Source organism: Austrofundulus limnaeus, unplaced genomic scaffold (assembly GCF_001266775.1).
Source record: "Austrofundulus limnaeus strain Quisiro unplaced genomic scaffold, Austrofundulus_limnaeus-1.0 Scaffold1788, whole genome shotgun sequence".
NCBI classification, from domain to species: Eukaryota; Metazoa; Chordata; class Actinopteri; order Cyprinodontiformes; family Rivulidae; genus Austrofundulus; species Austrofundulus limnaeus.
Window position 1 is genome coordinate 10,070 of NW_013954190.1, and position 25,589 is coordinate 35,658.

General features: G+C 39.9%; 2 protein-coding genes across 2 annotated transcripts; one reads left to right on the top strand and one right to left on the bottom strand.

The window, feature by feature from the left end:
* Positions 1 to 288: 288 nt before the first annotated feature.
* Positions 289 to 14,900, top strand: rab11fip1a (RAB11 family interacting protein 1 (class I) a). Its single transcript, XM_014033620.1, has 5 exons — positions 289 to 978; positions 7,401 to 7,837; positions 7,968 to 8,904; positions 12,977 to 13,079; positions 13,664 to 14,900. Exons 1-5 carry the CDS (start codon positions 629 to 631, stop codon positions 13,859 to 13,861), a joined length of 2,025 nt encoding a protein of 674 aa, XP_013889074.1. The 5' UTR covers positions 289 to 628; the 3' UTR covers positions 13,862 to 14,900.
* Positions 14,901 to 18,261: 3,361 nt separating this feature from the next.
* Positions 18,262 to 21,230, bottom strand: prlhr2a (prolactin releasing hormone receptor 2a). The gene is made up of 2 exons (XM_014033618.1): positions 20,746 to 21,230; positions 18,262 to 20,046 (listed from the first exon to the last, which is right to left on the bottom strand). Exons 1-2 carry the CDS (start codon positions 21,204 to 21,206, stop codon positions 19,410 to 19,412), a joined length of 1,098 nt encoding a protein of 365 aa, XP_013889072.1. The 5' UTR covers positions 21,207 to 21,230; the 3' UTR covers positions 18,262 to 19,409.
* Between the last annotated feature and the right edge of the window lie 4,359 nt (positions 21,231 to 25,589).

The following is a 25,589-nucleotide window of genomic DNA, read 5'->3' on the forward strand; positions in this document are numbered from 1 at the left end:
CTATCTATCTATCCCCTACAGGATTTTGTACATTTAGAACTATATACAGTATAAAGGAAATTATTATTATTATTAAGAACAATTGTTATGGGTTAGGCTTACAATTTGTGGCACTTCAGTACAAATTACAAAATATCCCTTTCTCATTTTATTCTATCAGTATGTTTGTTAAGGCAAATTAACGGTATACGTTTTTCTCCGCCCCTTCATAGTTTATTGTCCAATCACTGTCGGACTTTAGAAAACTGACAAAATAATTAGCCAATCAATGGGCTCTATGCAGAATACGGGTGGGAACTCATAACTTAGGGAAGTGAAGTGAACAGTGAAACTCGAGAGCAGTTCTCAAAAGCTTCCTGGTAAAACTTGTCACTTTGTAATCATGTTCTGGCTGGGTTACACAGGTTAGAACCTTTGTAAAATTATTAAGTCGACTTAACTAAACTCAAGTTTTATAAGGGTGCTGAAGAGTAATTTGTCGGTAAAGTGAGCTTCCTGGTGGTTCACCGAGAAGTAGGCTAGGGAAGACGAAAAACTAAACATCAGGAAAAGAGGGACAACTCCCACGATTTAGACTATCTTGAGCAGTTCAGATCAACTTTTCAGGTAATTTAAGAACTTTTTGACGATGTCTCTGCTCGACCAGAGCCAGCAGTCGTTTCCCACGAGTGTCCTGGTCACGGTGCATCAGGCTCGGAACGTGCGGGTCAAGGGCAAGAATGGCACCAACGACGCCTATGCCATCATCCAGGTGGCCAAAGATAAGTTTTCTACCGCCGTGGCCGAAAAAAGCGTGGCCCCGGTGTGGAAGGAGGAGGCTTCGTTCGACCTGCCGCTCTTCCACCCGGGAAACGCTGAGCGGTGCACGCTGTACATCATCATCATGCACCGGGCCCAGGTGGGCTTGGACAAGTTCCTGGGCCAAGCTGTGATCAACTTAGTGGAGCTGTATGACAACAAGTCCCGCAAAAAGACCGAGTGAGTAACTGTAGCTGCAGTGACGTTTATTGTGATTCAGATGTATTGTTGATTCCCTCTTGATTAGTGAGAAGTAAGTGCAGCATCACCTGAAAGAATTCAGGTGTGCCTATGCTCTGTCACATGGTTGTTTTACATTTCCAATATGTTGTTTTGTTCCTTTAGAAAATATCTTTATTTTACAGAGCGACTTAAGCATATACACACACACACACACACACACACACACACACACACACACACACACACACACACACACACACACACACACATACAGTATGTATATATGAATAATTCTCATAAAATGTAATCCAAAATGGCCCCCATAAGGTTCTACTGAATAACCAACTTGTAAAATATACCTAATTATATATGCATATATTGCATCATCTCTTGTTTAGACTTTAAACTTTAGAAATTAAATTGCCTCCTTTTTGTGTTTTCAGACAATTAGCTTAATGGACTGTCAGTGCATCGATCTGACTTATTATTCAGTACGTGCTGGAAAAAAAAAAACCCTATTTAATCTTGTTATTATTTGAAGGACAAACACCGTGATAAACAATGAGAGCTGGTTTTGTATTTTTGTGAAACTGAAAAGCGTTCTATTGTTTGAGGTAAACAATGCCACTGACAGAAGTTGCTCCGAAATTAATTATTTCGTAGCGCTTTCATAAATCACAAATGTCAGTTATTTTTGCATTAGGTGTATTTTTTTCCCAAAAGCAAATAGTGCTGAAATCAACATAACTTTAGGGAAACATGTAGAGATGTTAGAGTAGCAGCTATGTTTTATAAGCCAGCATAGAAAAAATTATTATCAAGTTTGAGTTTTCTGAAAGGTTTTTATTTATTTATTTATTTATTTATTTATTTATTTATTTATTTATTTATTTATTTATTAGCTTAGCCAAATAAGATGGGACATTATGCCTGAAATTATATCACATCTTTGGACATAAATTGCCTGTATTATTATTATTTTCCCCACAAATGGTTACGCAAACAAAACCAAGTCACCCTTTTGTATTTTAGTGGAACCTCCCACACCTTCTTCCTCTTACTAGTTTGTGGTTGTGAAAAGCTGAAAACACTAACTGTCTTGTTTGTATTGGACCAGACCTAACATTTCTTTGCGACTTTTACTTCACAAATTGGTCCAAAGCCAACATTACCAGTGGCAGCTCGTTCACGGAGGCCTAACCTGGAAATCAACCTTTCACTGCTGCTGGTAATCCCACACATTCCTCAGGGTTATAAGACTGCCCACGCCCAGATTTGTTTCCTATAAACCAGGATGACGTTTGTTGTTTGATGCAGCTGATGGTGTCACATGGGTGTGACAAGAACCAAAATAAAAACATGGCTTTAGTGTTAATGTGCCCTCTTTTGTAAGAGAACCTTTCAAAATAAAGAGCCAAAAATAGACTCTGAGTTCACAACACCTTGGATTTAACTTTCATTAAAAAAATAAATAAATAGTGTGCAGGAGATTGTGAGCTCTCTGTAATCTCTCAGCCATAAGCTGCCTTGATATGGTTCTACAATTACCTCATTTGTTTGATTATGCTGGCGGCTTATCTGAAACTTTATAGCATGTTTGCCCAGGTTCTTTTTACAGCTTTATGACAAAGGTCATTTCTTGCTGTTCTCATTCTTGAGCTCCTTCGGTCTCCTTTAAGATTCAGAATGCATACAGGGTATTGGATGTTGCTGTTTTTTCCCCTTGAACTGTGTGGTTTTACATTACCACCCTGCCTCCCTGTAGCGCTGACACAGGGTGCGACATTCAATACTTTGTTTTACTGCTCAAAGCTATCCTTCCAGTTCTCACTTATTTTCAGAACCAAATCCTAGTTTTAGACTCTGACTCTATAGAGACGACAAAGAAAAATGAAACGGTGGATCGTTTTCTTAATAACAAGAAAATGAATGAATAAATAAATGTCACAGCAGCAGTGAATCACTACTGTTAATGTAGCAGACAAATGTACAGTATTAATAAATAAATTAATGCATCAGTCATTGCCATGTTTGCTTATAATACTGCTTCGACCTGTCAATCCAGCTTTAGCCGAATCTGATTCGTCTCTATGAAGTATAATCACAAACATCCAAATTATTATTATTATTATTTTTAAATGGCAAATTATTTTCCACTGGTAATCAACATGTAATGCAACTAATAATCCTCCAAGTTCATGAACAGATGTATTTGGACAAATGAAACCCAACAGAACAAGAATTATCATACATTTTCTTTTTAAATTTATAAACCAGATTATAGCCTGTTAACATTCTTATCTTCTATTGCACACAATCATAACATAAAACTGCATGAACTAAATATGTCTCCAGTTTCAGTGTCAGATGCTAATGTATAGGAAAACAAGCATGTGGAAAAATGTCAGCATACACACCTCCAGTAGGCTTTTTATTTAGCAGCTTCTTACGCCTCTTGTACTTCCTCTGACTTTATTTTTAACACCTTTTTCAAATAGTTACTTTCAGTCAGTTCCTCCCAATCAAAAATTTCCACTCGTAAGACAAAGTATCGCAGATTGAAAATTATTACACGTTGCTGTGTTCATGAATGATTGGGGTGATTGGGAGGTGCAGAGGTTAGAGGAGGCAATCCTGAATTTTGAGGTTTGAGGATCTAATCCCCAAACCAGCACATAAAATTTGGGTGCGAAAGGACACTCATTTACCCCACTGTGGACCCTTGAGCAAGGCCCTTAACCCTCCAGCTGGCAGCTCCGTATGCTCACGTGTGATGGGAAAAATGCGTAGAATTAATTTGCCCAATGAGGATTAATAAAGTTATCATTGATGTAGTAGGAAATTACATTTGAGTTTTGCATTAGTCAGGGACCACTCCAGCTGGTTGAGCTTAAAATCCCCCGATTCTGGTCACCAACCAGTTATATGAAGCTTCGCCTGAACCAGTTCTATTTAAAAAAAATCACAATAACTGTTATTTTAATCTTTGATAATTGTTCACATTACTGTTCTGTTATCTAAAACTTAAAAGTTTATGTAAAGGTTGCAGTGATGGAGGACAAACATAATGTTAGCGGTTTCTTTGTTCCAACACACCTGATTTGAATGAATGAGTGATTGATTAACAAGCTGAAGAACTTGAAGTAATTGAATCAGGTGTGTTGGAGCAGGGAAACACACGTGATTCAGTGTCAACCATTGAATCTGGAACTGGGAAAGCATCCCTTAAGGACCAAGACTGGACGCTTCTGATTTAGATGATTGTCTAGCATAACTAATGGGACTTCCTTCTTGGGTATTTAAGCTTTAGAAATGGGGCCTTGTTCACCATCTATGGGTGAATTCAAAAAATGTCCATATATTTTAAATGGTAAATGGCTTGAACTTATATAGCGCTTTATCAAGTCTCAATGGACTCCAAAGTGCTTTACACTTCAAACATTCACCCATTCATACACACATTCACACACTGATGGTGTTAAGCTGCAGTGTAGCCACAGCTGCCCTGGGGCACACTAACAAAGGCGAGGCTGCCACCGGGCCGTCTGACCACCACCAGCAGTCAAGGTGATGTTGGCGTCTTCCCAGATATTTTTGTAACGTGAAGAGAATTGCATTTCTCCAGACGGCATGTTACATTGCCAGTACTAGTTGATATGACAGAATAATTACAACTTCCCCGATAGTATGAACGAGTTCCTGATAACTTCGCTCCATTGTCCTGAGATCCCTGCAAGTTTGCGACTTTATTCCTGTTTGCTACAGCCATGCGTAACATCAACGTCTGATGTAATTACACTTTGCGTATAGCCTGGTTCATTCGCTCCAAGCACTGTTAATGACTTAGACGGATGGAACCGGGTCGAACCAGCAACCCACAGGTTACGGGTTGACTCTCCTAAACACTCTGTTATAACAAAAAAAAAAAAAGGGAAAAAAATTATTATAATTTTTTAAATTATGCTTATGTTTACCTTAGTTACTTACATGTTAGATAGTAACTCAGATTTTTTTTAGCTGTTGATATATTTTAAGGTCATAATCCCATTAGACCAGTTCTTGTGAAGCCTTTTGTTTTTAAAGGGAGCGTCATGTGTCCAGACACCCGAGCCTCAGTATTTGTTGTCTCAACAATGAGCAGTTCATTCTAGATTTTCCTTCCTGGCATTCGATGCTCAGAATATTTACCCAACATGAGAATTTCCTTCTGTGGTTTTGAATGAATCTTGTCTTTGGTGTCCATATGAGGGTTTTTGTTTAGATATTTTAAAATCAACAAGCAGTCCCAATATAATAGTGAATCATAATCATGACAAGATTTTTGATAGAAACAGTCTGGCCTTTATATAATTGGTTGGTTTCATCCTGGTGTTTCTCACAGTCTAAACGGAGCCTTTTCTTAATTATTACATATAAAACAGAAGCCCAGGCAGCAGTTAAAAACAAAAACCTGTTCATCTGGGCCAGTGACATCATGCGTCAGGGCCATGTGCAAAGCAAACATAACCTGAACACCCTGATGTTCTGTTACCACCTACGTTAATGTATCATGTCTTTGTTGTTGGTCAAGTGCACACCCTTCTTTAATTGTTTAAAGGACAACAAAGAGTTTATTTTGGACTGAGAAAAGGTTTTCTGTATGTTTTTGGTTATAGTCTGACCACACCCCTCTCGCCTTAGTGTGTGAAAAAAAAAGTTACTTTAAACTTGTAATTAAAACTCATTACATCATGTTCTGTACTTCTGCACCTCCCTGGGTGTTTGAATGTGTTTGAGGAATGTTGGTTCACGCCCAAGCTCGCTTCCTGACTCTTCCCAGAGGAGTGTGTGTGAACGTCTGCAAAAGTAAACCTCACATGAACTGCAGATGACTAGCTTGTTTATGCAACACAAAGTTTGGACCGGTGATATGCTTCTTTTCATGGTATTATGCCATCTTTTCAAATAATAGATAGAAGAAACTTGATGAGATCAACAAACTGTTTGGCAATAAAAATAAAAGCCAGCAGAGTTTGTGTTAGATGACAGAGTTTTCAGACTTTAGAGATAAAGAAATTTTAATTTTGGAAAAGCTTAACCATGATTAGTGCTTCTGCAAAAGTTATAGGTATTATTATAGTGCAATTACTCTAAAGTTTTGCCAATTTCCAGTTCAGATTATATTTTTGTATTTGATTAATCTTTTCAATAAGAGAACAAAAGAATAAGTCACATAATGCCAATGGTATACATAAAATAAAACTAATAATGACAAATGAAAAAAAATCATTACTTTATCATGTGCAGAACAAACGCTTCCTGTTTTACATTTTTCTCAGTTAATGAGCAAAATTAGCATTTAGTCCTTCAGAAATATGATTAACTATTTAGCTATAGAGGTCCTTCTCAAAAAATTAGCCACCCCACGCAGCTGCGGTCAGCGCACCTCCACCCCCTCACCCCCACCCCCCGCGTCGCGTGATTAATACTGATTTTTTTTTGAGCAAATTACAGATATTTGATGCTCTTTAAACACGTAAACGTCTGAAGGGGTTGACGTGTGAACTCTTCAGTCCCGGGCTGGTCGGAGCCGAGCTGCAGGTGGACATGTTCGCTGCCTCTCGCTTTAAAAACAGTCAGCTGATCCGTTGCGGTTTTGTTGCGCTCGTGACGTGAACACACGGGAAAATGCTGTGAAGTGCTTTTAGAAATATAATAAATATAAAATACGACGTAATCCTTAGTGGAAAATAGTCCAAGAAACGCGGTGTTCCCCTGCAGCTGAGTGAAGCTGACCCCCCCCCCCCCCCCCCCAGAGAAAGGAAAAAAGGCAGTAATTATTAAGGTTAAGGTAAGCATGCTGCAGCTTCACCTGTCGCACTTTCTTTTAAAGAAAGAAAAAGCAGCTTGCAAAGCTTTCGCATCGGTGCTACGTGATTAGAAGCAGAGTTTTCATTGCCGTCTAATCACACACACGTCTTCCTATCTTTGTGAGGACCACACACAGCGCTCAGCCTCGCTCTGCGCCGTCTTTCCCCCCCAAGTTTGGCGAGAGGTGGGTATGGAGGGACGCAAAACAATAGCTCTCGAATTGATCTGGCCTTATTTAAATAAAATTGACTACATGCCGTGAAATTCTTAGAGGGGCGGGCCATCTCGTTGGCGGGGGGGGGGGGGGCTGTATAATGGTAGGGGAAACACTGCAAAAGGTCAGAGTCTCAGACTATAGTTTTTTTTTCTTGTTCTTTCAATATGTCTGAGTAAAAAAGACTTTTTAATATGCTAATACTGATATGCTAATACTTGTAAGTTTGATTTCTGTTGCTGTGTAATAACCTTCTCACAGTAATAAAGCTTGATTTAAAAGAATGCCTGCCACTAATTTATAAATATATCTCATCACATAAAAAAATATCATGACACAGTTTTGGTCTTTTCAGGTGGTTCAAGCTGGTGAACAAGGATAAAAAGGAGGACAAGGTGCGAGGGGAGGTGCTGCTAGATGTCCAGTTTATGAGAAACAACATGTCTGCCAGCATGTTTGACCTTTCACAGGAGGACAAACCTCGCTCTCGCATCTCTAAGCTGAAGGACAAAGTCCGGGGAAAGAAAAAGGACGGCTTCTCTGATTCTGCTTCAGCTATTGTTCCCTCTGTGAACCAGGTCCTCACAGACAGTGAGGGAGAAGCTGACACACAGTCTCTTAGTCAGTCTCCACAAGGAAAGAAGAAACCTAAATTTAAAACCCTCTTTGCCCCTAAATCAAACTTGCATCGAAACATCTCGCAGTCCATGTCTACACTTGGGACACTGCCTGAAAAGAATTCATCTCTCAGTGGCAGCCGCTCTTCTGGCCTCAATGTTGATTCTCCTGAAGGTAAATTAACCTTTCTGTATACACTGTCTGTAGGTGTTTGCATTTCTGGCTTTCCTCTCACGCACACAGCAAGTTCAATAGGGGTGCTTTGCATTCTAACCGTGACATCATGCTTCTCTTCTGCTTGCAGGGAAAAAGAAATTCAAATTACTGGGACACAAACGCACAGGTAGCTCTGACAGCAAAGTGTCTCTGGGTGGTTTCTCCTTACTGGGCCGATCCAAACAGGGCAACAATGATGCCAACAACCTGTGCATCAATGGCAGCCATGTCTACGCTAAGGAGGCAGAAGCTAAGACTGGATCTACACTCAGTCTAAACAGCTCAGGTCAAGGCTCTGTGGAGGATGTCCGCAAACACACAACTGATGCCTTTGCAGATTCCGCTGTAAGCTTATCTGTTCCATCCTATAGACAAGAATCAGACAAAACTCTAATGGAGCAACAGCACCATCAAGAGGAAGAGACGAGGAGGCTGGCTGAGGAAAAGCGCATCGCAGAAGCAAAGAGGCTGGAGGAAGAGGAGAAATACAGGGCAGATGCCAAGAGGCTGCAAGAGGAAGAACAACACAGACACCAAGAGGAACAGGAGAGAAGACGACGAGCCATTGAAGATGAAGCCAAAAGGAAGAAACAGAAGGAGGAGGAGGAAAGGAGAAAAGGAGAAGAGGAGCGCAGGATGCTAGAAGCAGCTGAAAACCGAAAGCTTGAGGAGGAGCGTAAAAGAGCAGAGGAGCAGAAACGCCAGGAGGAGGCCTCTATGAGCGACAGACTGTCATCTCTGTTTGGCATGATCCGAGGGAGGGAGGAGAAAAAGGAGGAGGCACAACCACAAATTAAAGAGGAGCAGCTTTCCAGCCCAGCCTCTCGCTCCGTGTCTAAAGGTCCTGATCAACCTGTCTCCAGTCATTCCACTAATCCATTTGAAGATATTTCCCTCAGCTCAGATTTTCCACATGTCGGCAATCAAAGTCCATCAGATCACCAAAAACCCAACCACAACCCACAAACCCCCTCTTCCACAACGTTCCTCAACCGCACTGCTAAAGTGTCTGCAGTTAAGCCCAGGTAGGTCAGCTTTTCTCACCATGGTACTGTTTACATAAAACAACAAGTTTACATCGCACCAATACTATGAAATGACATCAGCAGCTTTGTGATCATTGAATTTTTATCGGTTTATATAATTAGAATATTTTTTATGTTTTTTTTATATTAGCATATTATTTATCTGAAGCACTAACACTGCAAAAACAAAGCAAAGCACTCAATTAGCAGGCATACATTAGGCTATTTCACAAAACACTACAAGCCCAGACTTGGAGGCCTTTTGGCTGCCTCTGTGTGGTTTCTGAATGAACCAAGGCGGCAAAGAAAGTTGAAGCCAACTCACCCCTAATGTATGTTTTGTACCATGACGTAAGGTAGTAACAGAGCTGAAATGGTTGACATTTGAAAAGGTAAGTTGGCTTTGCCTCTGACTTTTCTTTAAAACCAGGCAACCAGGCAAATCCCATTGAGATTGCAGATCTCTTTTTCAAGGGAGGCCTGGGCCTGAAGGTAACCTATTGTTTATGATTTTGGGGTGTGGGGGAAACCGGAGTACCTGGAGAAAACCCACACAAGCATGAGGTAAACATGCAAATTCCACACAGATTCCCCAGGTCTGAACCGTGGATCGAACCCAGAACCTTCTTGCTGTGAGGCGTTTCTTTGTGAGGTGTCGGTGCTAACCGCTGAGCCGTCGTGCTGACTTGATCTGTGCTGGATGGAAGATCATCAGTAATGACACAGCAACTGTGCATTTAGTTAAAAAGATAATGAACCTCAAAAAGGATCAGTAAACTGAATTAATTTGCCATGTTTTGAAAACGACATGAGGGACACGTCTGTCACATTTATGCTCTGTGCTCCACATTAACACAGCTGAGTTCTGTTCTGACTTTAATGTGATGCTTGCTTCATTTTTAAAAACTCCCATCTGTGTGGTTTCTGAACGGCCAGTGGCAGCTTAAAGACACTCTGGTCTTGATTTTTGAAAGACACTATTCATTAAAACACATTTAAATAATCAGTTACTGCTTGTTTATTTTATTTTATTTTATATCTTTTGTTCTACACCATGTGTTTAAACATGGAAACTGCACATTCCACGAGTTTTTGACATGTTTCTGGTCACGACTCAAACATGCCTTGCCTTTTTTTTTAACCTAAAGTCAGAATGCCATCTAATGGTTGACGAACCGGTCAGACAGGTTGGGCTGGTTCTGGGAAAAAGGCTGTTGAACAAGTTGTGGGCTGAACAGAGCTCAGAAGGAGAGAACAAGTTAGTGATTCTCTCTCTGTGTCGATGTCCATGGTGTCTGGATTTAGGTTTTCAGGTAGATTTTGTTTTTTGAACGTGTGCAGTGAGTCGGGCTGGGCTTGTAATTTGATCATAATGGTAAGACTGTTATCTTTGTTATCATTTCTGTTATTTGTTGTTTTCAAAAACTACAAAGCTTGCAGTTAGTAACACAGGTAGTCAAGGGTGTTTCTGTCATTATGGGTATTTGTTGTACATTTTGTGTGTTTGCTCATTATATTCTAAATATGATGATGACCCTGTGCTGGTGTAGACATTTCTCAGTAGCAGCTAAAAATAGAAACTTGTCAGTGTTGTCTAGTTGTTAGCCTTTAGCGTAGAACAGAGTTTAATTTTATATGTTGGTTATTTTGCATAACTGAAAATATTTTTGTTAAAAGACTAATGAAGTAGTTAAGTAACTGAATGTTATTTAAAGGAAGATTGTGTATGAGGAGAATATCAGAGCAGACATCAGCTTGTTGATTTGTGGAACCTTAGTTTATTTGGTCACAGGTTGCCTATTGTAAAAGTGACTTTGGTCGCACTGACCTTTAGGTTTTTGTTTTTGCTTTTTGGCAGATCAGATCAAATTTTGGAGTCTGAACCTGCTGACTGCCAAAGTCCCAGTCAGCCCTGTCCTTCCCCAGCCCATTCTGATGGAGCACTAGAGAGGTTAGGCTCAGAGCCCCCTGGAACTTTCTCCAACATTTTTACATCGTTGTCTTCATCACTTATAAGCCAAGAACTGTCAGGTTCTCCTCATAGCAGCACTGAGGATTTGCCTTTTCTGGAATCTGGAGGATCTTCCCCCACCATGGCAGATCAGAAGAGAAAACCACCTTCGTACCCTATAAACGGAACCCAGAATAGAGGAAATCTGGGTCATGTTAGAGAGATCCAAAACCCTGCATTTGAAGAAACAGATGGATCGCGACAAGAAAAGAAAACTTCTTTGCCGCTTCCCGATTACAATACCCTTTTTTCTAAAAAAAGACATGGAGTGCAGGGGCAAATTCAGTGGGACAACTTAGTTGCTGAGGTCAGTCAGAAGTATAGAGAGTACCCTCCTGAGCTTATGGGTCCTGAGATGAGTGTGGATGGCCCGGCAGAGCCTGCACCAAGTCCTAGGTCATCTATATCACATGACTATGCTGCGATGAGGAAATTTCAGAAGACTAAACCTGCATCATTTAAAAAATCATCCCCATCTCCCTCTAAGCAAGCAGCCTCTCGGGTCCCTCAAACAGTTGTAGATTCTTCGAGTATCAGAGAGGTAGACAAAACAGCACAAGCCAGCTTGAACAAAGAAGCACCAATAGCCAAACCCAGACAAAGAGTTGGTGGCAACGAGCCGAAACAGCAAGAAAAATCTGCTGTGAGGACTAACCTGCAAACATTGTCCAGTTCAAATGTGAGCAGTAGGGACCAAAAGGAAAAGGAGAACTTTGCACAGCCCAGTACAGATAGTCTTTCCAAACTGGGTCATAACCAGGAAGTTGATATTTTTACCAGGAATCTGCAAACGGAGCAGAAACCTGAACATGAACATTTTGATAAAATCTTAACTCAAGAAAAAACAACTGATCCGTGGAGTGCCAGTGATACCGTCAAACAGAACGACCTCAGAAAAGCAAATGAGGATTCAAAGCAACTTAGTCCTACTTTCCAAAGAAAAAATTCACAGAGAGGAAAGAAGACGCTTCCAGCCAAAATTCACTCTGAAAACAAGACTTTGGTGCCTGAAGAAGAACCAGAATCCAAAGAGGCTAAAGAAATCTTCTCTTCAAATGATGGATTAGACACACTGCAGCCACAAATTGATATAAAAACACAAATCAGTTTGAATGCAGGAAAAGGTCCAACCTGTGCTGAATCTTTTTATGCACCTTCATCTCAAGCTCCCTCAGAGTCCCTCCCCATGGTTCTGGAGGAACCAGCTCCTCAGACAGAAAACTTGTCTGGGGGGAAATCACCTTTGCGAGCATGGGTGTCACCCTCTGACATTCAGCCCGTCAGTACTCAGAATAGCAGTGGAGGTGGGCTAGGCTTAAGTGCACGCAGGTGAGATTTAATGGGCTGTTACCAAGTCAGTGTTTATGAACCTTTTGTTCTGATTTATCTATTATCAAAGGGGTTTTCATTGTGGTGCTCTTGTATCTGGTGGCAAGTAGGTTGTTGGGATTAATCTTGGGTGTTAGGGTTACTTTTGGGCTTTCAGAAACATTTCTTATTCTGCATTTTTATTCTGAAATTGGAGCTTGGAATCGCTTAGATTATAATAAACCACACAGTGGCACTGTTTAAAGTAGGGGTGTCAAACTGAGGTCCTCGAGGGCCGCTATTCTGCATCCTTGTTTCTTTGCTTCAATACACCTGATTCAGTGCTTCAATTAACTCCTTAAATTCTGTAGAAGCCTGTTAATCATCCATTCATGCAAATCAGGTGTGTTTGAGCAAGAAAACAAGAAAACATGCAGGACAGTGGCCCTCGAGGACTGGAGTTAAGACACCTGTGGTTTAAAGGGTCCATATTATGCTCCTTTACATGTTCGTAGTTCTGTTTGAGATCGGCAAAAAAGTCCTGGACTGTGAGGCAGCTGCTTCTTTTCTGTTAGGAGCAAGAACATGCAGGAGAAACTTTGAATACTCAAAAAGCATAACATGACCTCTTTAATTTTATTGCCTGGTTTCAATGTGTTTTCTAAAAAATACAGGGGTTTTCTACTAACCTGTACAGAGTTAATAGGGTTTGTGGGCTTTACATACAACTTTTATGAATTTTATTTTTTACAGGCCTCATCCTGTGAAGCCCATGAGCTCAGAGAGCCAGCATCCCACCAGCAGCCCTGCTGTCAAGGAGATCAGGGTTTGGGACACCACTCCTGGAAAGACTAAGGTAAATCAGTTTTATTAGAAACTATAACAAACTTCAAATATCCTCTCACAACAGTGAAATAAATTATCATTTGAATAAATAATGTCCCCTGCACACTGCAGCTTTAATTTACACAGCGGTTATTTACAAACTGTTTTTTTTTAAATATTATTTTAAGACCCCAGAAGTGTGAATTGAAATGTAATTACCGGTAGGTAAAAAATGCCCAGTGGTGCCTCCAAAGTGGATGTTTTTATGTGTTTGGGTTTTTTTGTGTGTATGTGTTCTAAAAGATTAAAAGTAACCCCACAATGTTGTTATTCTACTAAGCAGATTGAGTTTTGCTCAGCTGGTTAAAAAAAAATCATTTTCTGTAAAGGATAGTGGCACAAAAGCTCAGCAAAACAAGGTTTGAGAACATTGATATGAAATCCATAAAGAAAACACATTTGTAAATAAAAAACTGGAATAAAAGGCTAAGAACATAACCTTGCATCTCAGAAAAAGCATTCATTTCTATGTTTTCTTCAGAAATGAAGCAGAAGGCTCTTTTAACAGGCCGGGATGTTTTTCCATTCACTAACTCGATACTTTCTTCCTGTCAGGGGGGAGACTCAGGTGGTGGTCCTTACAGTCAGCTGACACAAGAGGAACTGATAACACTGGTGGTCAAGCAGCAGACCGACCTGTCCAAGAAGAGCGCCAAGATCGAGGAGCTGGAGCAGTACATCGACAACCTGCTGGTCCGAGTCATCGAGGAGCAACCCTCCATCCTGCACGCGCTCAATGCCAAGCCGGTGTGAGGGGCCGTTTTCTGACAAATTATATCGCTAAATCACCGTTTTTATGTGCTTCTACTGTTATCACACTGGACTCAGAGGTATGAATGCGTTGGAACATTATGCACATTTTTCCCTTCAGAGGTAAAAAGATTTGAAAGTGGTGGAAAATTGTGAGAATTAATTTAATTTGGCAATCGATAACGATAATAAAAAACTTTTAAGCAAATGAATGTATTTGTTTTTACACTAGGGTACTAAAGTATGATTTAATACATAAGATTCACATTTTTAATTTATTTACTTTTGGTCTTTTTAATTTTTAAAGCTGTCCTTATTTTAAATTATTGCTGCCTGTTTCCCATGCCTACTGTTCACCTAACGCGCGGTTTCATACTTTATTTTTGTCACTACACTGATGAAGCCTTAATTGTTTTGTTGATCCTTTTTGTTTTTTTAACTAGACCATTAAGAACATTCCTGTCTCTGTAGTCACTACAGTAAATGTCACATGGCCATTCAGTCTTTTGAAATATTGATTGTGCCTGTAGCTGCAAGGAGCTGTTAAAAAAACTGTATCATGTACTGTGCATAATTAGTTACTGAAGAGTTTGTTTAATGCACTCGTATAGCACAAACTTTAATTTGCAGAGAACATAATCAAACAGAATTCGTCTCAAATTGTTGAAATACTTTAATCACTGATATTTGTATCTGTGACATAAAGCTAGAGGTAATCAGCATCTATTCATAGATGAACACTAACATTCAGCTTTTGCGTCACACTCATAAATGTCTTCACTGGAGGCAATTCTGAAATAATTGCAATCTTTACCGCCTGTATATAGAACCTTCAGTCCTTTATATCATTTTTATTTCCAGTGTTTGTATTATGTGAATAATGATAATGAACTATGTCTTTTATCTGTCTGAACTAAGAGCTCAAAGAATGTACAGCTTAATTAATCCAGTTTCTCTTTGACATTTCTGTTCACGTAAACTTCTTTAAATGTCTATTTTCTCACCTGTTTTATTTGAAATAAAGTCACTAAGTATTACAGTAGATGGGTTTTAGCTGAGAGCGTTTCATTGCAAACACTTTGTATTTTCAGAGATTTTTATGTGAATTATACTTCACATATTGAAGTAGATCCACATAAATTGCATCATTTGGCAGTTAAACAAGACACTGCTTTTATGTTTAACATGGTTAGATGCTCTGTGGTCTTTCACACCCAGCTGTGTTGTTTTATACTCGGAGGGAAAGGCATGAATATCTCAGAGATTCTATATGTTTCAGATCAAAAAGAAAGAGCCATGCAAGTGTACCCATGGAAACACACATGACGTGATTTATTGTACACGACAGCCTATTTTCAGGTCGAGCAACAAAACACTTGGAACAAATGTTATTTTAATTGTTTCAGCAAAACCTGGTTAAGGCAGTATTGAAAAAACAGCTGAACATTTTCTATAGAAGTATAATGTGAAACATTTGATCAAAACAATTTAGTATGAAAAATAAGGTGGCTTAAAGGAATACAAAACTGTTTATCTGTCTTATAGGAAAAGACTAATAATGAAAACAGTTTTTGTAATAAATGAACACCTCTAAGTATGTTTACAAAACATTTAAAGCCCTTTGTGTTTCTATGGAGAGAACTCAGCGATGCAGTCTGTGGTATCATCAGCTCAGCTGGGGTGAAAATATTAATAGTTTCTGAAAGGCCTAAAGGGTTGAAAACAATTAATGAGCTAACTATACTTTCATTCACTTCTGTGGAGGAAAGACAAATGCTGTCCCTGGTGAAAAGTTTAATTATTAAAACATAACCTTTTTCTTTTATCTTAATGTATTTATCATAAATAGGCTGAAAAAATAAACGGTGACATAAAAGTAGAATAAAATGAACAAATTTGTTTAAAAATCTATAAAGCTGACTGAAAATGTTTTATAGGTAATCACTTTGTTTTCTCAATATGATTCTAACTTAAATAAACATGAATCAATAGTTTAGTTCCTCTACAGAAAAGGTTCAATAATCTTCTACTTGTGTGATTGAAATGAGTCAAAGAATATTTGCAAAAGCACAATTTTATGCATTCCTGCTCTCATTACACTTTCAAGCAGCTTTCATGTTTGCTACCCATCGCCTGTAGCATTCATCAATGATCTATTTTTACATTATAGATATTTACATGATGGAATATTCCCACAACCTGGTATATGTTGGTAAAACTGCTTACCGGTAATCACTTAGGATCTGTATTAATGAACATTGTAGTCCTATAGGAAATGATCATATCTAGTGGTTAAAAAGGCTAATAAAAGACGAGCCATTTTTATTTATTATTGTATGAAATTCAGAAAGGAATTTAAACATCTGGGTACTATAGTCACAAGATTAAAAGAGAAATGTCTGACATTAAAATGTTTCTCACAGGTTCTTTACATTGCATTGGAACTTTATGTATTGGAAGTCCAAATATTGTCTGTCTTTTTCATTGTTTTTCATTTACACAAGATGCTTTGTGGATGCATTAGACAGCATTTAACAACACGCAATGCTTGGTGGGAGTCACATTAAGGGGTTAGCCTGGCATGTTAATTAAACATACAGATTTCACCACGACCCAATTTCAAAATCAATTCAAACGTGAGAGCTCCAACACGTGAAAGTCTTTACCCCTCAAGTCAGACCAAAGTAGTAGTTGTGAAGCAGCTAAAACCAATTTTGCACAAGAATCGTGCAAAAATGTTACAAGCACCAAATTTTGTTCTACATGTTCCCAAGAGTCTTAAAAACAATTCTACCTGATAGGCTATCTAAAAATCCAAGATGGTGGCCATTCTTTTTAATGGCTGGCAAAATCACTGTTAGTAGGCTACTGCTGACTGGACTAGAGTTAGACTTGGACAGGAAACACATGGCAGGTCTGTTGAACCTCTCTTCCACCAATTGCCATAAGCTACATACAGTATGCTCTTACTAACTAGGCTAGTTACATAAGCAAACGTATAAATTGACAGCAATTATTCAGATTGCCCAAATAATTGTATTACTATATGATTATTGTGTGGAAATAAGCTCAACTCGACAAAAGGCCAACATCATGGATTGTCAAACGTCCAATTATGCAGATTTGAGAAATACTTTAAAGACATCAAAAAGAAAAAAACAAGTAGGTCCTCTGGATGGGTTCTTTTTAAGTGAAACGTTTCGTCTCTCCTCCAAGAGACTTCTTCAGTCTGATGAGTTTCAGGTGAACTCAGCCTTATAAGCACTGCCTCCACATGGTGGAAAAACAGGTTAGTCACATGCAAAAGAGGGCCATCGCCTAACAATAGGCTTGATTAGCTCTATTGTTCATAGAGGGTCATGTGCCCCATCACCTGACTTATGGTATATAGTATGACTTATATAGTATATGCTGTTAAGTGCCAGGAGGACTGCGATCAGTTATACATTGGGGAAACAAAACAGCCACCGTTCAAAAGAATGAGCCAGCACAGATGAGCTACTTTGTCGGGTCAGGACTCTGCAGTTTACGCTCATCTACAGGCCAGCGGTCACTCTTTCAGGGATGAAGATGTTCTCATCCTTGATAGAGAGGAATGTTGGTTTGAGAGAGGAGTAAAGGAAGCCATCTTTGTGAAGAAAAATGGTCCACCATTAAACAGAGGTGGAGGCCTTCGTGTCCAGTTGTCCTCCTCCTACAATGCTGTTATTGCAAGTATGACTCAGCACCCTGTGAGCAAAAAGTGTGAATCAGGACCCCAATGACACCCAACAAAAAAAGGGAAAAAGATACAAAAACAAGGGGATGTTGAACCCCACTTGCACTCACTACATACACATAACACAACACCAAATAACCACAGCCGAAGCATCCAAACCAATAAGGTTTATAGAGGGCACATGACCCTCTATGAACAATAGAATTAATCAAGCCTATTTTTAGTCGATGGCCCTCTTTTGCATGTGACTAACCTGTTTGTCCATGTGGAGGCAGTGCTTATAAGGCTGAGTTCACCTGAAACTCATCAGACTGAAGAAGTCTCTTGGACGAGAGACGAAACGTTTCACTAAAGAAGAACCCATCCAGAGGACCTACTTATTTTGTCTTTGATTTTTTTCTACCTGGATTACTGAGATGTATCAGGACACTTTAAAATCAATCATACCAAACTTTGGTGCTTATATCACAATTGGCACATTTTTTTCTAAAAAGATGATTGGTGTATATTGCACCAAGTTTTACTGAACACCCTTATCATATAGTAAGTCTGTGCAACCCAGACACACAAATACTGGACTGTTTACAACAAACCATGTCATTTTCACCGTTTCTCAACAGCTATTATCAGCTGGACTACAGGCTCACTATAAGAAGTGTAGGATGTGATTAACACCAGAGCAAAGATGGACGCACTTGGAATGGTGTCACAACTGAGAGGCATAGAATGATAACTACAGGTGTTGTATCATATTTTGCAATGATTCTTTGTTCTGCATTACCACAGATGACTATCAAGTGCAGTCGATGTGAGGAGTCATAAGATATGACTTCAGGTCCTGTCTGGACTAGTAGTGATTTGGAGAAACATGATGGCACAGAACAATCTTGCATCCACATTTTACTGTTTTTGGACAGCTCACCTCATGTTGAGGTCCTTTTGTGGCCAACCATGTCTCCCTGTTGTTCCCTAATTGGAACACAAGTGGGATCAGCCTGGATATCCAGCCTGGTTGCATTCTGCCAGACAATAGCTTGCCACAGATGAGGGTCCAAAACGCTGTGTGACAACGTCCCACGAATCCCCACATATCTCCAGGCCCAAGGAGGTGACACGGACACAGGACTAGTAGTGTGCTCGTACCTTCAACCCTATTCTTCTTTTTATCCAATATTGGAATCATTGTAAAACAGTTACATGGCTTTTCAACATGTCATTTCTTTTAATTTCCTCTACAGGTGCTTTAGCATTTTTTTTTAAATGAATGCATTTCAATAGCTTGTAATGCATATTCGATGTAAGTCGTTTTAAATTTAAAGCAACTTTTAGATATTGTCAGGGACATATATATTTATATATGACCAGGTGTGTTGTATCGCATGAATTTTTAAAGATGGAGGCTTTCAACACAATTAGTTTAGTAGCTTGAAGATGGGCAGTGTGACTGAAACATCAAGCAGATAATAAAGGGAGCTTTCTTTGAACTGTGGATCATTTTGATCTCTTTTCATCTTTAAACTAACCCTTTGAAAAAGCATAAAGCTTGCACTCTTTTGTTTTATGGCATTGGCATTGAAACTTTTCATATGGTTGAAAAACGGTCCAGGCATTTTGAATCTCGACGAAGAAGCAATATAAAGTCCTGCTGGTATTTGACACAGGAAACACAAAGAGGCATGAAAAGGAAAATAGTTTTAAAATGGGAACGAACAATCAACACTGCACCCCTGGGTGAGTTTGTGAATAAAATGTTTGAGAAATGAATTATTAAATGGCAAGAAAGCAGTCTAGACTTTTCTAATGCACTCTAATTTAACACGAAACAAAAGTACTTTACAGAACCACACTGGCTGTGGCACAGTTGTTGGCTGAGATCCCGATGCGACGCCGACATGTGAACATTTTGCGGAGCTCAGCGCGGAAACGGTCGTGCAGCCAGGCGTAGAGGAACGGGTTACAGCAGGACGAGCTCATTGCACAAAGGTGACAGAGCAGCTGGATGAGCAGAAAGTAGTGCTTGTCGATCAGATCGATGTCAATGTCCCGCAGGACGTTGAACACGCTGATGGGCATCCAACAGATGCCGAAAGCTGCCACCACCAAGCTCACAAGGCGAAACGTCTTGCGCTTGCGCATGCGCTGGGCCTCCGCCTGGCTCTGGGTGTGGTGGCCCGGTACAACGCAGTTCCGCAGCTTGACTGAGATGCACAGGTAGGAGATGCAGAGCGCCGACAGAGGCAGTATGTAGGTGATCAGCAGGGTGCTGTAGGCGTAGGCCAGCCGCTCTCGCTCCTGACCCATCCAGAACTCCTCACAGATGGTGAAGCCTTCGTTTTTAAACTCCACATGGTAGGTGTGAGCCACAGCCGGAGCCACCAGAGCGCAGGACAGGAGCCAGATCCCAGACAGAAGGTAAGTGCAGGCCAAGACGGAGATACGCTTCTTCAGTGGGTGTACTGTGGCGTAATATCTAGGAGGAGGCAGAGCAGACGAGTTAGGAGAAAAAAAACTGATAGAAACTGACAGGAAAAAATGTCACCTATGAGTCACTGCAGGGATGGAAAAAGAAAAACTCTAGTTAGTGCTTGCCATCAGCAATCGACACACAAATTATTTTACGCCCTTAAGCGACACAAATTATAAATGCTCAAAAATCCCAGGAGAACTCACTCGATGCCAAATTGGCAGTTTCCAACTAGAAAAATATGACTTCATGCTGGCACAAATAGGAATGTTAATTCATCCCTGCCACTGCAGCCAAGGTCAGACAGAGCAAGATTTGTGCCACACAGTGACAGAGAAACATATTATTGTCTGATAAATAATCTTTCATCCTATCAGAATGATTTGCATTTGAATGAACCAAGAGGATGGCATTAATGGATCGTATCGCCTCAAAGCTGCAGAACATTGTGAGCAGTCACTGAGGAAACACTATTCACTGAAAACAGTGAGTCTTCATCAAAAAAGCCTGCTGTGCACATAGAAAAGCCCCTTCAGATTTATTGTACTCACAGGTTTTACCCATCACAAGAAATATGTGCAGTTCAGGACTTTTGTGAGGGCTCATTCATCTCCGAATCTTTTCAACATCAAATGCAATATGAGTTTTTAAATTTACAAACAAAATAACGGCTGTTTTGAATCCTGAAAAGTTCGGTTCACTTACCTGTCCACACCGATGGCAGTGAGAGTGAAGACTGACACATAAACCGTCACCGGCTGGATGAGGTACACCAAGTAGCACATGAAGCGGCCAAAGACCCAGCCGTGAGGGTTGAAGGCATAGGCCAGCGTGAAGGGGACGCACGTGGCACACATCAGCATGTCAGAGAAAGCCAGATTGCCAATGAAGAAGTTGGTGACGTTGTGCATCTTGCGCGTGCGGCAGATGACGTACAGGAGCAGGTAGTTGCCGAAGACGCCCACCAGGGCCACGAGGGTGTAGCAGGGGATGATCAGCAGCTTGAAGGACTGCAGCAGCTCGACACCTGTGAACTGAGGGCTGCGTTTGGAGGAGCTGTTCTGCAGAGCTACCTCAAACACCGGGCTGCTGTCGTTCCCACCGTCATCATGCAGCGCACATGGGGTGGTGAGCTCCGCAACCCAGCCACTGCTTGGGCCCTCCATCCAGGAAGGATGGTCCTAACCTGAGGGGCTGAAATCAGGTTTACTGTGATTAAACTGTTTTGTTTTCAAACAAAAAGCTCATTAATATATCAAAATGTGTCTGCACGTTGATATCTGCTAAGTGATTGATGTGTTTCCTCACCATCAAAAAGGCAGATAATAAAGCAGTTACCAATGTGTGTGCATGGTTGTTTGACTGTCTGTTAGCAAAATAGCTCATGTATGTCTGGATAGATTTGAATAAAACTCTTGGAAAGGAATCATTGAATGCACTTTTATAATGGATACATTTGCTGCTCAGGTCATCATTGTAAATAAATTATTGATCTGCCTGGTAAATTAAAGATTATTATTATTATAAATATGATTTTTATTATTATTATTATTATTATTATTATTATTGATAACTTTACATAGAAATCAACCCAGTTCAATATGGATGTCAAAGCTGGCCTTGGCAAGAACAACAATGGCTATAATGCAATAATTTACAAACACTGAACTAAACTTTAGTTTTGTAGAATGACTCTGTGTTGTTTTTGAACACTAACTAATTGCAAAGGTCTTTTGCATCAAATAATTTTCCAGATTTAACCAAAAAGCCTAAACTATATGGCATGAAAAAAGTGGGGGATACATGTTCCTGGCATAATAAGCCTTTAATTGGTTACGACAAAGTTCACCCCAAAGATCCAGTTCCCCGGCAAAAACAGAGTAATATAGTACATGCTAAGTGTCAGGAGGACTGTGAACAGTTATACATTAGGGAAACAAAATGGCCACCTTTCAAAAGAATGAGCCAGCACAGACGAGCTACTTCGTCGGGTCAGGACTCTGCAGTTTACACTCATCTACAGGCCAGCGGTCACTCTTTCAGGGATGAAGATGTTCTCATCCTTGATAGAGAGGAACGTTGTTTTGGGAGAGGAGTAAAAGAAGCCATCTTTGTGAAGAAAGACCATCCACCGTTAAACAGAGGTGGAGGCCTTCGTGTCCAGTTGTCCTCCTCCTACAATGCTGTTATTGCAAGTATGACTCAACCCCCTGTGAGCAAAAGGTGTGAATCAGGACCCCAATGATACCCAACACAAATAGGGAAAGAGATGCAAAAACAAGGGGACGTTGAGCCCTGCTTGCACTCACTACATACACATAACGCAACACCAAATAACCACAGCCGAAGCATCCAAACCAATAAGTCAGGTGATGGAGCACATGACCCTCTATGAACAATAGAGCTAATCAAGCCTATTGTTAGTCGATGGCCCTCTTTTGCATGTGACTAACCTGTTTGTCCATGTGGAGGCAGTGCTTATAAGGATGAGTTCACCTGAAACTCTTCAGACTGAAGAAGTCTCTTGGAGGAGAGACGAAACGTTTCACTACAGAAGAACCCATCCAGAGGACCTACTTATTTTTTTTCTTTTTGAAGCCTTTAATTGGTTTAAAGCTGTAGTTTACATCTTTTAAAGTGGGGCTCTGTTGGGTTGTTGTGAACAATTAATATCTTATCAGTTGTGCATACCTTCTTGAAGAACCTTAGTTTGAAGAAACACAGATCAGGGCCCGTATTTGTCAAACTTAGAATTCCTCTAAAGAATGCTGCTAAGAGTGGACTTAAGTGTAAAAAAATTCTTAGTTAAAAGCTGAGAGTAAAAGTCTGTTATCAAGCATCTCAGTCTTACTTTAAGTGAAGTGTATGAGTAATTCTTAAGTGTCAGGCTTAGAGCTGATTTGCGACACCTGGCTGTGCCGCAAAGCTGATCCTGGATGATGTAGTCAGAGAAAAACCCTGACATGGCAGGGGATTCTGATGTAGGACATGGACCAATCACTGCCTCGGATTTCATGTTCAAGAATATTGTCGAAGAAATGTCAAGATCAGACTGTGAAAATCCTAAGATAAACTCATTTTCAGCACACTAATGTTGTCGCCTTGTACTGATTGTCTGTAAATTACATAAAATGTCCTCGTTTGCATCATGAATACAGATGAAAAAATTTTCAATGAAAAACTCAGCAGCTTTAAAGTTATTTTATGTCTCAGAGCCTGAGGTAATGTTGAGCTGCTCCCTTCTCCTCTTCGTCCCTGTCTGCAGACAACACCGGCTTTACGCAAACATGCACGCACACAACCCCGCTCCGTCATTAACAGCTTGGTCCAAGAGGAGCCCCCCCTCCCCCATTATTGTGTTGTGTGATTGTTAATATAATAAACGAAAAGTTCAATCCCACTGTAATTTAATTTTTTTGTGGGGGGTGGAGAGACAGGAATGCTCTCAGTATGTTCAATATTTTCTCCAAAAGCCACACAAATATCCGCCTTTTAGTCCAACATTATGCACAGTTTTTTTCCTTTGTTTCTTTTGTTTATTTCTGATTAAACCTGTTTTCCACCTTATAACTGAGAATAACACTCAGGTGAGGAGGAGGACAGCTGTAATCTCTGACTTCTCAGTCCATCTCAGACCACTAGTGGCAACTCTTAACCACTTAAGAGTCCTCTGGAGCAGTCTTAACTTTTCTTGAGAGTAAGAGTGATTCTTAGACTTAAGAATTTGGACAACTGGCACTTACACTTATGTCTGAGATTAGGAGCAAATCTAAGAATTGTTCAGCCCTTAAGTCCAAAAATCCACTCTAAGACGTTTGATAAATACGGGCCCAGTTCTGATGGATTGATGAGCTAATGGCGAGAATCTTAAAAACAAAATAATATGAACATGTTTTTATAAAGAATTACACTAGTGTTGTGAAGGTTTATGAATAACATTTGCCTTACTCTCTATAATTGTTTTTATTATTGTTTATTATTTATTGTTTGTTTTTTTCAAATGGCAGCAAACCACTTTGGTCTCCACCTTTGTCAGAATAGTTTGTCAAATTGGTCAATATTCAAACTCTGTTTCTACAAACTGAGGTTGTTTAAAAAGCTATCTACAGCAGGTAAGATATTAATTGTTTCTAACCTTTCCAGAGAGCCATATTTGAAAGGCTTTTAACATTCCTTTCAAAGAACATCAGTAGAATGTGTCCATGTGATCCTGCAGATTACCAAGCAGCTCATCTGCCCAGTAGCTACTTCTGTCTCCAGGATAAAGTGCTGCATGTATCAGAAAATGAAAAACAACGACCTAACAGTGACTCCAATTTGCATGGAAACTGAGAAGTTTTTCTCTGTTTGACTTAATTTCAGGGACTTAACGCGATGAATGAATGTTGGCTGCTTGTTTTCTTAAACCAGGTTCAGTTCAGTTATTTCCAAAGACCTTCAACACTGAACACAAAAGCAAATGTTGCTGCGTGACTCACATTTGTTCTCACAATCATCCATCCATCCATCCATCCATCCATCCATCCATCCATCCATCCATCCATCCATCCATCCATCTATCCGTTTACACTGTGCTGTGCGTATGTGCACACTGGAGGTGTTGCACAGGTGAACTATATTTAGCTCAAGCGAGGATCTTTGAAGGATACACAGTCTGAAATGCCCAACAGCATGTGTCAAGACTTGGGACTGTTGAGAATTGTTTTTATAAATTCCCTCAGCTGGGAAACCATTGACAAATTTGACTAAGGATGCTGAATTAACCCGCTGAAGATGTTTTCTTTTCTTTACAGAAGAGTTAATTTACTAAATTGTTAATTACAGAATCAGAACGGATGAAATGCACCAAACTAAACATTTTGTTTATCATATATATCCTAACAATGTGACATGAGTCACAGTTCTTATATTTCTGTTTTTTATTCTTCAAAAATCCTTTTAAAAAATACAAGTTGGAGCATTTTTTGATGGAGTCAAGTCTTTAAGAGAGCGACAGCTGAAAAGAGCATCAATAAAAATGTCATTGCTGCTTAGATGCTAATTCTTGACAGATTTATTGCATGAAACTAATTCTTGTGTCATATCAAATTCATCACTTTGTAATATGTTGATAAGACTGTTCATCTTGCAGCAGCAGACTCATTGCACACCAACAAACCAGGTGAGACCAGTGGAGAGAAAGGTAGTGCATTCAGTGTTTGGATATATTCCTCTAAAACCAACCCTTTGGATAAATTTGTCAAGTTTATAATCATGAAAATTAAACCAGAAAAATGTGGTTTCAGGTTACAAACTCGTGTCTTCTGAGGAAAGTTTGTTTTTTGCTTTTAAGATTGCTGATTTTCCCCCCTGCCTTGCAGAAACGCAATGTTTTTTTCCCCATCTGAACTGAGGGAAAAAAACAAAACAAAAATGAAACATATTTCAGCCTCACTGTGCAGCTAAGAAAAACAGCACGTTTTTCTTAGCTGCACAGTGAGGCTGAAATATGTTTCATCTTTGTTTTTGTATCAGAGCTCAGCTTTATTTTGAGCCAACCAACTGAACTC

Coding starts and splice junctions, on each gene's coding strand:
- rab11fip1a (XM_014033620.1), top strand. CDS start 629: ATGTCTCTGCTCGACCAGAGCCAGCAGTCGTTTCCCACGAGTGTCCTG. Junction 8,905..12,976: donor GTGTCTGCAGTTAAGCCCAG/GTAGGTCAGCTT, acceptor TATTTTTTACAG/GCCTCATCCTGTGAAGCCCA. Junction 13,080..13,663: donor CCACTCCTGGAAAGACTAAG/GTAAATCAGTTT, acceptor TCTTCCTGTCAG/GGGGGAGACTCAGGTGGTGG.
- prlhr2a (XM_014033618.1), bottom strand. CDS start 21,206: ATGGAGGGCCCAAGCAGTGGCTGGGTTGCGGAGCTCACCACCCCATGT. Junction 20,047..20,745: donor ACTGCCATCGGTGTGGACAG/GTAAGTGAACCG, acceptor GCCTCCTCCTAG/ATATTACGCCACAGTACACC.